This window comes from Syngnathoides biaculeatus, chromosome 20 (genome assembly GCF_019802595.1).
Source record: "Syngnathoides biaculeatus isolate LvHL_M chromosome 20, ASM1980259v1, whole genome shotgun sequence".
Taxonomy (NCBI): Eukaryota; Metazoa; Chordata; class Actinopteri; order Syngnathiformes; family Syngnathidae; genus Syngnathoides; species Syngnathoides biaculeatus.
In genome coordinates, this window is record NC_084659.1 from 16,171,740 (window position 1) to 16,182,637 (window position 10,898).

Genomic DNA, 10,898 nt, shown 5'->3' on the forward strand with positions numbered 1-10,898 from the left:
TTCATTGGCTCCCAGGAGATATCTCCGTTCGGGCCTGTAAGACAAAGAAGACATGAGATTTCGCGTTCCCCCTCGTCCCCGTGCGCGCGGAGGGGCGATTTCGGGTGAGGGCTGGAATGGTGTGTGTGTGTGTGTGTGCCTGCGGACATCGAACCACCCCTGTGCCACGCCATCGCGCTCCCAGAAGCCTCGTGTAGGCCTGTGGCGCCTCCTGTACTGGGCGTCCGCCCAGTCCTCATCATCCTCCCAATTCCGCCCCATCTTCCCGTTTTCCTCGTGTTCGGCAAGCAGCGGAATGTCTTTTTATAATTTTTATAAAGGCACCTGTTGTGCCTATTATACAAAGTCTATTCTGTACAGTCCAGGTGTCCTAATAAAGTGTTCAAGAACGTTTCTTGTCTTCATGAACAACCATCGTTTTATATATATATATATGTATATATATATACACTTGTTTCATAAATTTATACAAACATTACATCAGGTTTCTAACAGTGAAATCAGTCTGTGTATGTTAGCCAATGCATTCTATGTGTGCTATACGTCAACGTTTAGGCTATATGCTTAGCCTCTATCAATACGGAAGCACACTGCTAACGTTCTAAACATTGATATTGCTAATCATGTTAAACACAAATCAGGGCAGGTGGCCGGATTCCGTTCCACCGACTTACATGCACCCGGTGGCTGCTCCTAACGCGGAATTCTTTTTTTTTCATCCGAGGCCCAAAAACCCTTTTCAGCAGAGAAGTACCTCCTCGCATGCACATTGTTCCGGACGGGTTTTCCATACAGGAAATCCTGACCCCTCCTTACGGAGTTCTTCCTCTCTCGTCCTGCTCGGCATCCTTCCCACAGTCTCCATCTGGTGGGTCTGCAGGGGTACTGCCAGCCTCGAAGCATCGCTTTTTTTTTTTTTTCCACCGCAGGCACGAGTGAAGACAAACACCACAGTAGGTCCTAGACGGTGCAATGAAATCACGGCATCCCGTAGGAAGCACTTCTACAATGTATACAAAATTTTAAACATTGTACAAATGATGTTTAAAACCCTGGCTGTCTAAATAACTCCTGTGTTAACGTTTTGCCGCGCAAGCACGTATGAGTATCAGGGTTTATATATATATATATATATATATATATATATATATATTATATATACACACACATAACCAAGAAAACATGCATTGATGCATAGACCCTTTTTTACACATATATGTAATTTAGTCTGTCTCCCTGGCCTCAATGTCTGTGATTCATTGGCCCCCAGGAGATGTCTCCGTTCGGGCCTGTAAGACAAATAAGACATGAGATTTCGCCTTCCCCCTCGTCCCCGTGCGCGCGGAGGGGCGATTTCGGGTGAGGGCTGGAATGGTGTGGGTGTGTGCCTGCGGACATCGACCCACCCCTGTGCCACGCCATCGCGCTCCCAGAACCCTCGTGTAGGCCTGCGGCGCCTCCTGTACTGGGCGTCCGCCCAGTTCTCATTATCCTCCCAATACCGCCCCATCTTCCCGTTTTCCTCGTGTTCGGCAAGCAGAGGAATGTCTTTTTATAATTTTTATAAAGGCACCTGTTGAGCCTATTATACAAAGTCTATTCTGTACAGTCCAGGTGTCCTAATAAAGTGTTCAAGAACGTTTCTGGTCTTCATGAAAAACCATCGTTTTATATATATACACTTGTTTCATAAATTTTTACAAACATTACATCAGGTTTCTAACAGTGAAATCAGTCTGTGTATGTTAGCCAATGCGTTCTATGTGTGCTATACGTCAACGTTTAGGCTATATGCTTAGCCTCTATCAATACGGAAGCACACTGCTTACGTTCTAAACATTGATATTGCTAATCATGTTAAACACAAATCAGGGCAGGTGGCCGGATTCCGGTCCACCGACTTACATGCACCCGGTGGCTGCTCCTAACGCAGAATTCTTTTTTTTCATCCGAGGCCCAAAAACCCTTTGCAGCAGAGAAGTACCTCCTCGCATGCGCATTGTTCAGGACGGGTCCTCCATACAGGAAGCCCTGACCCCTCCTGACGGAGTTTTTCCTCTCTCGTCCTGCTCGGCATCCTTCCCACAGTCGCCATCAGGTGGGTCTGCAGAGGTACTGCCAGACTCGAAGCATCGCTTTTTTTTTTTCCACCGCAGGCTCGAGTGAAGACAAACACCACAGTAGGTCCTAGACGGGGCAAGGAAATCACGGCATCCCGTAGGAAGCACTTCAACAATGTATACAAAATTTTAAACACTGTACAAATGATGTTTAAAACCCTAGCTGTCTAAATAACTCCTGTGTTGCCGTTTTGCCGCGCAAGCACGTATGAGTATCAGGGTTTATATATATATATATATATATATATATATATATATATATATATTATATATACACACACATAACAAAGAAAACATGCATTGACACATAGACCCTTTTTTACGCATACATGTAATTTAGTCTGTCTCCCTGGCCTCAAGGTCTGTGATTCATTGGCCCCCAGGAGATGTCTCCGTTCGGGCCTGTAAGACAAAGAAGACATGAGATTTCGCGTTCCCCCTCGTCCCCGTGCGTGCGGAGGGGCGATTTCGGGTGAGGGCTGGAATGGTGTGTGTGTGTGTGTGCCTGCGGACATCGACCCACCACTGTGCCACCCCATCGCGCTCCCAGAAGCCTCGTGTAGGCCTGCGGCGCCTCCTGTACTGGGCGTGCGCCCAGTCCTCATCATCCTCCCAATACCGCCCCATCTTCCCGTTTTCCTCGTGTTCGGCAAGCAGCGTAATGTCTTTTTATAATTTTTATAAAGGCACCTGTTGAGCCTATTATACAAAGTCTATTCTGTACAGTCCAGGTGTCCGAATAAAGTGTTCAAGAACGTTTCTTGTCTTCATGAACAACCATCGTTTTATATATATACACTTGTTTCATAAATTTATACAAACATTACATCAGGTTTCTAGCAGTGAAATCAGTCTGTGTATGTTAGCCAATGCGTTCTATGTGTGCTATACGTCAACGTTTAGGCTATATGCTTAGCCTCTGTCAATACGGAAGCACACTGCTAACTTTCTAAACATTGATATTGCTAATCATGTTAAACACAAATCAGGGCAGGTGTCCGGATTCCGGTCCACCGACTTACATGCACCCGGTGGCTGCTCCTAACGCGGATTTCTTTTTTTTTATCCGAGCCCCAAAAACCCTTTGCAGCAGAGAAGTACCTCCTCGCATGCGCATTGTTCCGGACGGGTCCTCCATACAGGAAGCCCTGACCCCTCCTGACGGAGTTTTTCCTCTCTCGTCCTGCTCGGCATCCTTCCCACAGTCGCCATCAGGTGGGTCTGCAGAGGTACTGCCAGACTCGAAGCATCGCTTTTTTTTTTTCCCACCGCAGGCGCGAGTGAAGACAAACACCACAGTAGGTCCTAGACGGGGCAATGAAATCACGGCATCCCGTAGGAAGCACTTCTACAATGTATACAAAATTTTAAACATTGTACAAATGATGTTTAAAACCCTGGCTGTCTAAATAACTCCTGTGTTGCCGTTTTGCCGCGCAAGCACGTATGAGTATCAGGGTTTGTTTATATATATATATATATATATATATATATATATATATATATATATATATACACACACACATAACCAAGAAAACATGCATTGACGCATAGACCCTTTTTTACACATAAATGTAATTTAGTCTGTCTCCCTGGCCTCAAGGTCTGTGATTCATTGGCCCCCAGGAGATATCTCCGTTCGGGCCTGTAAGACAAAGAAGACATGAGATTTCGCGTTCCCCCTCGTCCCCGTGCGCGCGGAGGGGCGATTTCGGGTGAGGGCTGGAATGGTGTGTGTGTGTGTGTGTGCCTGCCTGCGGACATCGACCCACCCCTGTGCCACGCCATCGCCTCCCAGAAGCCTCGTGTAGGCCTGTGGCGCCTCCTGTACTGGGCGTCCGCCCAGTCCTCATCATCCTCCCAATACCGCCCCATCTTCCCGTTTTCCTCGTGTTCGGCAAGCAGCGGAATGTCTTTTTATAATTTTTATAAAGGCACCTGTTGTGCCTATTATACAAAGTCTATTCTGTACAGTCCAGGTGTCCTAATAAGTGTTCAAGAACGTTTCTTGTCTTCATGAACAACCATCGTTTTATATATATTATATATGTATATATATATACACTTGTTTCATAAATTGATACAAACATTACATCAGGTTTCTAACAGTGAAATCAGTCTGTGTATGTTAGCCAATGCGTTCTATGTGTGCTATACGTCAACGTTTAGGCTATATGCTTAGCCTCTATCAATACGGAAGCACACTGCTAACGTTCTAAACATTGATATTGCTAATCATGTTAAACACAAATCAGGGCAGGTGGCCGGATTCCGGTCCACCGACTTACATGCACCCGGTGGCTGCTCCTAACGCGGAATTCTTTTTTTTCATCCGAGGCCCAAAAACCCTTTGCAGCAGAGAAGTACCTCCTCGCATGCGCATTGTTCAGGACGGGTCCTCCATACAGGAAGCCCTGACCCCTCCTGACGGAGTTCTTCCTCTCTCGTCCTGCTCGGCATCCTTCCCACAGTCTCCATCTGGTGGGTCTGCAGGGGTACTGCCAGCCTCGAAGCATCGCTTTTTTTTTTTCCACCGCAGGCACGAGTGAAGACAAACACCACAGTAGGTCCTAGACGGGGCAATGAAATCACGGCATCCCGTAGGAAGCACTTCTACAATGTATACAAAATTTTAAACATTGTACAAATGATGTTTAAAACCCTGGCTGTCTAAATAACTCCTGTGTTGCCGTTTTGCCGCGCAAGCACGTATGAGTATCAGGGTTATATATATATAAATGTATAGATATATATATATATTTATATATACACACACATAACCAAGAAAACATGCATTGACGCATAGACCCTTTTTTACACATATATGTAATTTAGTCTGTCTCCCTGGCCTCAAGGTCTGTGATTCATTGGCCCCCAGGAGATGTCTCCGTTCGGGCCTGTAAGACAAAGAAGACATGAGATTTTGCGTTCCCCCTCGTCCCCGTGCGCACGGAGGGGCGATTTCGGGTGAGGGCTGGAATGGTGTGTGTGTGTGTGTGTGTGTGTGCCTGCGGACATCGACCCACCCTGCGCCACGCCATCGTGCCCCCAGAAGCCTCGTGTAGGCCTGCGGCGCCTCCTGTACCGGGCGTCCGCCCAGTCCTCGTCACCCTCCCAATACCGCCCCATCTTCCCGTTTTCCTCGTGTTTTGCAAGCAGCAGAATGTCTTTTTATGATTTTTATAAAGGCACCTGTTGTGGCTATGATACAGTCTATTCTGTACAGTCCAGGTGTCCTAATCAAGTGTTCAAGATCGTTTCTTCTTCATGAACAACCATCGTTTTATATATACACACTTGTTTCATAAACTCATATAAAAACATTACATCAGGTTTCTAACAATGAAATCAGTCTGTGTATGTTAGCCAACGCGTTCTATGTGTGCTATACGTCAACGTTTAGGCCAGGGGTGTCCAAACTTTTTGCAAAGAGGGCCAGATTTGGTAAGGTGAAAATGTGTGGGGGCCGACTATTTAGCCTGACATTCTTTGAACCATTAACATTAAATACAAATTAACTTTTTTGGATTTTTTTTAATTTAATTACAAATGGCATACTTTTACTTTTACATTTTTTTTTACATTTGGTTTTTCCCCAAATCACAAACCACAAAAAATTAAGAAAACTATAAAGGATATCTAAGTTCATGTGAAACATTACATATTATTCACTATTATATGCTCACTGTAGGAAAAGTGCTGAAAACAAAACAATGATCACTGCATATTCAAACTGTGATTTTGACCATCACAAAAAACTTAATTAACTGAGATTTAAGAATTTATTCAACTCAGAGGACTTAACAAAGGTCTTGCCTGCACTAATGTGAAGGGTGATACTGGGATCTTGACTGCAGTATGTAGTCCATGTCTGGCTCAAGAGCAGTGGTTTTGATGCGCAAGACGTCACGCAGGTGAGAGTCACTCAGTCTCGTCCTCATGCGGCTCTTGTTAATGTTCATAACGGAGAATGTCTTCTCGCACATGTATGTGAGCCAAACAAGCTCAGCATTTTCTTAGCAAATGTCCGAATTGCTTGGAACCTGCCTTCATCCAGCTGGCGGTAGAAGTTGACAAGAGGGAGCTGTTGGTGCCGACTGCGATGCTCGGCGTCACACTGCAGCTCAATGAGCTCCAGTTGCAGGTGGTCTGGAGCGTCATCAGGGTCCACGGAGAAAGGAGAGGAAAAAAGCGTGATCTCCTTTTCAATAGCTGCAAAGTCCCGAAAGCGCTGCTGAAACTCCTCAACCAGAGATGAGATGTCTGTTGCATACTTTGTCATTTGCGCACTGATATTGATCTGTGGGAAACTGGTCACAATTTCCTGCAGCGACGGGAATGTGCGGTATTGGGCTGCGCCTGTGACAGGTGTCTTTGGAAAAGTAGCAGCTTGGTCCGAAAGGCTTTGATGTGTGAATACAGTTGGCTTACCACTGCATTTTGCCCTTGAAGGCTTGTGTTCAGCGCATTCAGATGTCACGTTATGTCAACTAAAAATCCCAAATCAGCCAGGTCCAGAAGCTCTTCACTCACGTTCATGTCATTGTCCACTCCTCTTAAAAAGATCAGTAACTGAGCGGTGTCGGACGCATCCGTGCTTTCATCGCACGCTAACGAGAAAAAGTCAAACTCAGTTCCTTTTGCCTCTAACTGTCTCTTAATATCTAATGAAAGGTCTTCAATTCTCCGTACCACAGTATTACGAGCCAGGCAAATATTGGCAAACTCTTGCTTCTTCGCGGGACGAATTTACTCAACCATTTTCATTACACAGTCTTTAATAAATTCACCCTCAGTGAAAGGTTTGCAGTGCTTTGCAATCAGAGTTGCCACTTCGTAGCTTGCCTTTGTGGCATTTTCATTTGACTCACGGACTCTTGTGAAAAAGCTTTGCTGTGCCGTTAAAACAGCTTCCAGTTGCTTCACTTTTTCACCGCGTTTGTTCCCAGTTAGCTTGTCGTAGCTACCATGTTTCGTCTGGTAGTGCCTCTTGATGTTGAATTCCTTGAAAACAGCCACAGTCTCTTGCAAATTAGGCAGACACAGTTGTTACGTATTTCAGTGAAAAAATACTCAAATTTCCACTTGTCCTGGAAGCGGCGGCCCTCGCGGTCAACTTTCCTTTTTTTGTTTACAGACGCCATGTTAGAAATGGGCTGGGCTGAAACGATCACGCAAGGTCAGAGGTCAGGGGGGCCAGAGTGCGGCCACAGGGCTACTGCCATCTTCTGGTGAAATGAAAAATAAGAAAAATAGCTTTTTGTACACATGTATTTTATACTGTGGTCAACAGTGCTGGCGGGCCGCATATTATTGATTTCATGATAGAGGCCGCGGGCCGGTAAAAATTTGTCCACGGGCCGCAATTGGCCCGGGGGCCGGACTTTGGACATCTCTGGTTTAGGCTATATGCTGAGCCTCTGTCAATATGGAAGCACACTGCGAACTTTCTAAACATTGATATTGATAATCATGTTAAACACAAATCAGGGCAGGTGGCCAGATTCCGGTCAACCGACTTACATGCACCCGGTGGCTGCTACTAACGCGGATTTCTTTTTTTTATATCCGAGGCCCAAAAACCCTTTGCAGCAGAGAAGTACCTCCTCGCATGCGCATTGTTCCGGACGGGTCCTCCATACAGGAAGCCCTAACCCCTCCTGACGGAGTTTTTCCTCTCTTGTCCTGCTCGGCATCCTTCCCACAGTCGCCATCTGGTGGGTCTGCAGAGGTACTGCCAGCCTCGAAGCATCACTTTTTTTTTTTTTCCACCGCAGGCTCGAGTGAAGACAAACACCACAGTAGGTCCTAGACGGGGCAATGAAATCACGGCATCCCGTAGGAAGCACTTCAACAATGTATACAAAATTTTAAACATTGTACAAATGATGTTTAAAACCCTGGCTGTCTAAATAACTCCTGTGTTGCCGTTTTGCCGCGCAAGCACGTATGAGTATCAGGGTTTATATATATATATATATATATATTTATTTATATATACACACACATAACCAAGAAAACATGCATTGACGCATAGACCCTTTTATACACATATATGTAGTTTAGTCTGTCTCCCTGGCCTCAAGGTCTGTGATTCACTGGCACCCAGGAAATGTCTCCGTTCGGGCCTATAAGACAAAGAAGACATGAGATTTCGCTTTCCCCCTCCTCCCTGTGCGCGCGAGGGGCGATTTCGGGTTAGGGCTGGAATGGTGTGTGTGTGTGTGTGTGTGCCTGCGGACATCGACCCACCCTGCGCCACGCCATCGTGCCCCCAGAAGCCTCGTGTAGGCCTGCGGCGCCTCCTGTACCGGGCGTCCGCCCAGTCCTCGTCACCCTCCCAATACCGCCCCATCTTCCCGTTTTCCTCGTGTTCGGCAAGCAGCAGAATGTCTTTTTATAATTTTTATAAAGGCACCTGTTGTGCCTATGATACAGTCTATTCTGTACAGTCCAGGTGTCCTAATCAAGTGTTCAAGATCGTTTCTTCTTCATGAACAACCATCGTTTTATATATACACACTTGTTTCATAAACTTATATAAAAACATTACATCAGGTTTCTAACAATGAAATCAGTCTGTGTATGTTAGCCAACACGTCCTATGTGTGCTATACGTCAACGTTTAGGCTATATGCTGAGCCTCTATCAATACGGAAGCACACTGCGAACTTTCTAAACATTGATATTGCTAATCATGTTAAACACAAATCAGGGCAGGTGGCCAGATTCCGGTCCAGCGACTTACATGCACCCGGTGGCTGCTACTAACGCGGATTTCTTTTTTTTATATCCGAGGCCCAAAAACCCTTTGCAGCAGAGAAGTACCTCCTCGCATGCGCATTGTGCCGGACGGGTCCTCCATACAGGAAGCCCTGACCCCTCCTGACGGAGTTTTTCCTCTCTTGTCCTGCTTGGCATCCTTCCCACAGTCGCCATCTGGTGGGTCTGCAGAGGTACTGCCAGCCTCGAAGCATCACTTTTTTTTTCTTTTTCCACCGCAGGCTCTTGTGAAGACAAACACCACAGTAGGTCCGAGACGGGGCAAGAAAATCACGGCAACCCGTAGGAAGCACTTCTTACAATGTATACAAATTTTAAACATTGTACAAATGATGTTTAAAACCCGGCCTGTCTAAATAACTCCTGTGTTGCCGTTTTGCCGCGCAAGCACGTATGAGTCTCAGGGTTTATATATATATTATATATATATATATATATTTATATATACACACACATAACCAAGAAAACATGCATTGACGCATAGACCCTTTTTTACACATTATGTAATTTAGTCTGTCTCCCTGGCCTCAAGGTCTGTGATCATTGGGCCTCCAGCCCGATAGAGATGTCCCGTTCGGGCCTGAAAGGACAAAGAAGACATGAGATTTCGCGTCCCCCTCGACCCGTGCGCGCGGAGGGGCGATTTCGGGGGGTGAGGGATGGAATGGTGTGTGTGTGCCTGCGGGGACACGACACAAACCTGCGCCACGCCATCGCGCCCCCAGAAGCCTCGTGTAGGCCTGCGGGCGCCCCCTGTACTGGGCGTCCAGTCCAGGTGTCATAATAAAGTGTTCAAGGAACGTTTCTTGTCTTCATGAACAACCATCGTTTTATATATACACACTTGTTTCATAAATTTATACAAACATTACATCAGGTTTCTAACCCTGAAATCAGTCTGTGTATGTTAGCCAATGCGTTTATAGTGTGCTATACGTCAAGGTTTAGGCTATATGCTTAGCCTCTATCAATACGGAAAGCACACTGCTAACTTTCTAAACATTGATATTGCTAATATTGTTAAACACAAAATCAGGGCAGGTGTCCGGATTCCGGTCCACCGACTTCCATGCACCCGGTGGCTGCTCCTAACGCGGATTTCTTTTTTTTCATCCGAGCCCCAAAAACCCTTTGCAGCAGAGAAGTACCTCCTCGCATGTGCATTGTTCCGGACGGGTCCTACATACAGGAAGCCCTGACCCCTCCTGACGGAGTTCTTCCTCTCTCGTCCTGCTCGGCATCCTTCCCACAGTCGCCATCTGGTGGGTCTGCAGAGGTACTGCCAGACTCGAAGCATCGCTTTTTTTTTTTCCACTGCAGGCGCGGGTGAAGACAAACACCACAGTAGGTCCTTGACGGGGAAAGGAAATCACGGCATCCGGTAGGAAGCACTCCTGCAATATATACAATATTTTAAACAATGTACAAATGATGTTTAAAACCCTGGCTGTCTAAATAACTCTGTGTTGCCGTTTTGCCGCCGCAAGACGTATGAGTCTCAGGGTTTATATATATATTATATATATATATATATATATTTATTTATTTATTTATATTATACACACAATAACCAAGAAAACATGCATTGACGCATTAGACCCTTTTATACACATATATGTAGTTTAGTCTGTCTCCCTGGCCCTCAAGGTCTGTGATTTCACTGGCAACCCAGGAAATGTCTCCGTTCGGGCCTATAAAGACAAAGAAGACCTGAGATTTCGCTTTCCCCCTCCTCCCTGTGCGCGCGGAGGGGAGATTTAGGGTTGGGATGAAATGGTGTGTGTGTGTGTGGTGTGTGTGTGTGTGCCTGCGGACATCGACACCCTGCGCCACGCCATCGCGACCCCAGAAGTCGTGTAGGCCTGCGGCGCCCACCTGTTCTGGGCGTCACGCCCAGTCATCATCATCCTCCCAATACCGCCCATCTTCCCGTTTTCCTGGTTTGGCAAGCAGCGGAAATGTCTTTTTATAATTTTTATAAAGGCACTGTTGTGC

At 46.1% G+C, this 10,898-nt stretch overlaps 1 protein-coding gene across 1 annotated transcript; it reads right to left on the minus strand.

The window, feature by feature from the left end:
* Positions 1 to 3,692: 3,692 nt before the first annotated feature.
* Positions 3,693 to 10,333, minus strand: LOC133493502 (uncharacterized). Its single transcript, XM_061806936.1, has 5 exons — positions 9,972 to 10,333; positions 8,869 to 9,154; positions 7,644 to 7,928; positions 4,488 to 4,690; positions 3,693 to 3,765 (listed from the first exon to the last, which is right to left on the minus strand). Exons 1-4 carry the CDS (start codon positions 10,198 to 10,200, stop codon positions 4,507 to 4,509), a joined length of 984 nt encoding a protein of 327 aa, XP_061662920.1. The 5' UTR covers positions 10,201 to 10,333; the 3' UTR covers positions 3,693 to 3,765; positions 4,488 to 4,506.
* Positions 10,334 to 10,898: the final 565 nt, after the last annotated feature.

Excerpts from the sequence above, each read along its gene's own strand:
- LOC133493502 (XM_061806936.1), bottom strand. The coding sequence starts at position 10,200 with ATGCTTCGAGTCTGGCAGTACCTCTGCAGACCCACCAGATGGCGACTG. Across the intron at positions 9,155-9,971 it reads GAGCAGCCACCGGGTGCATG|ACCTACTGTGGTGTTTGTCT; the intron begins GAAGTCGGTGGA and ends GCCCCGTCTCGG. Across the intron at positions 7,929-8,868 it reads GTAGCAGCCACCGGGTGCAT|GACCTACTGTGGTGTTTGTC; the intron begins GTAAGTCGCTGG and ends TGCCCCGTCTAG.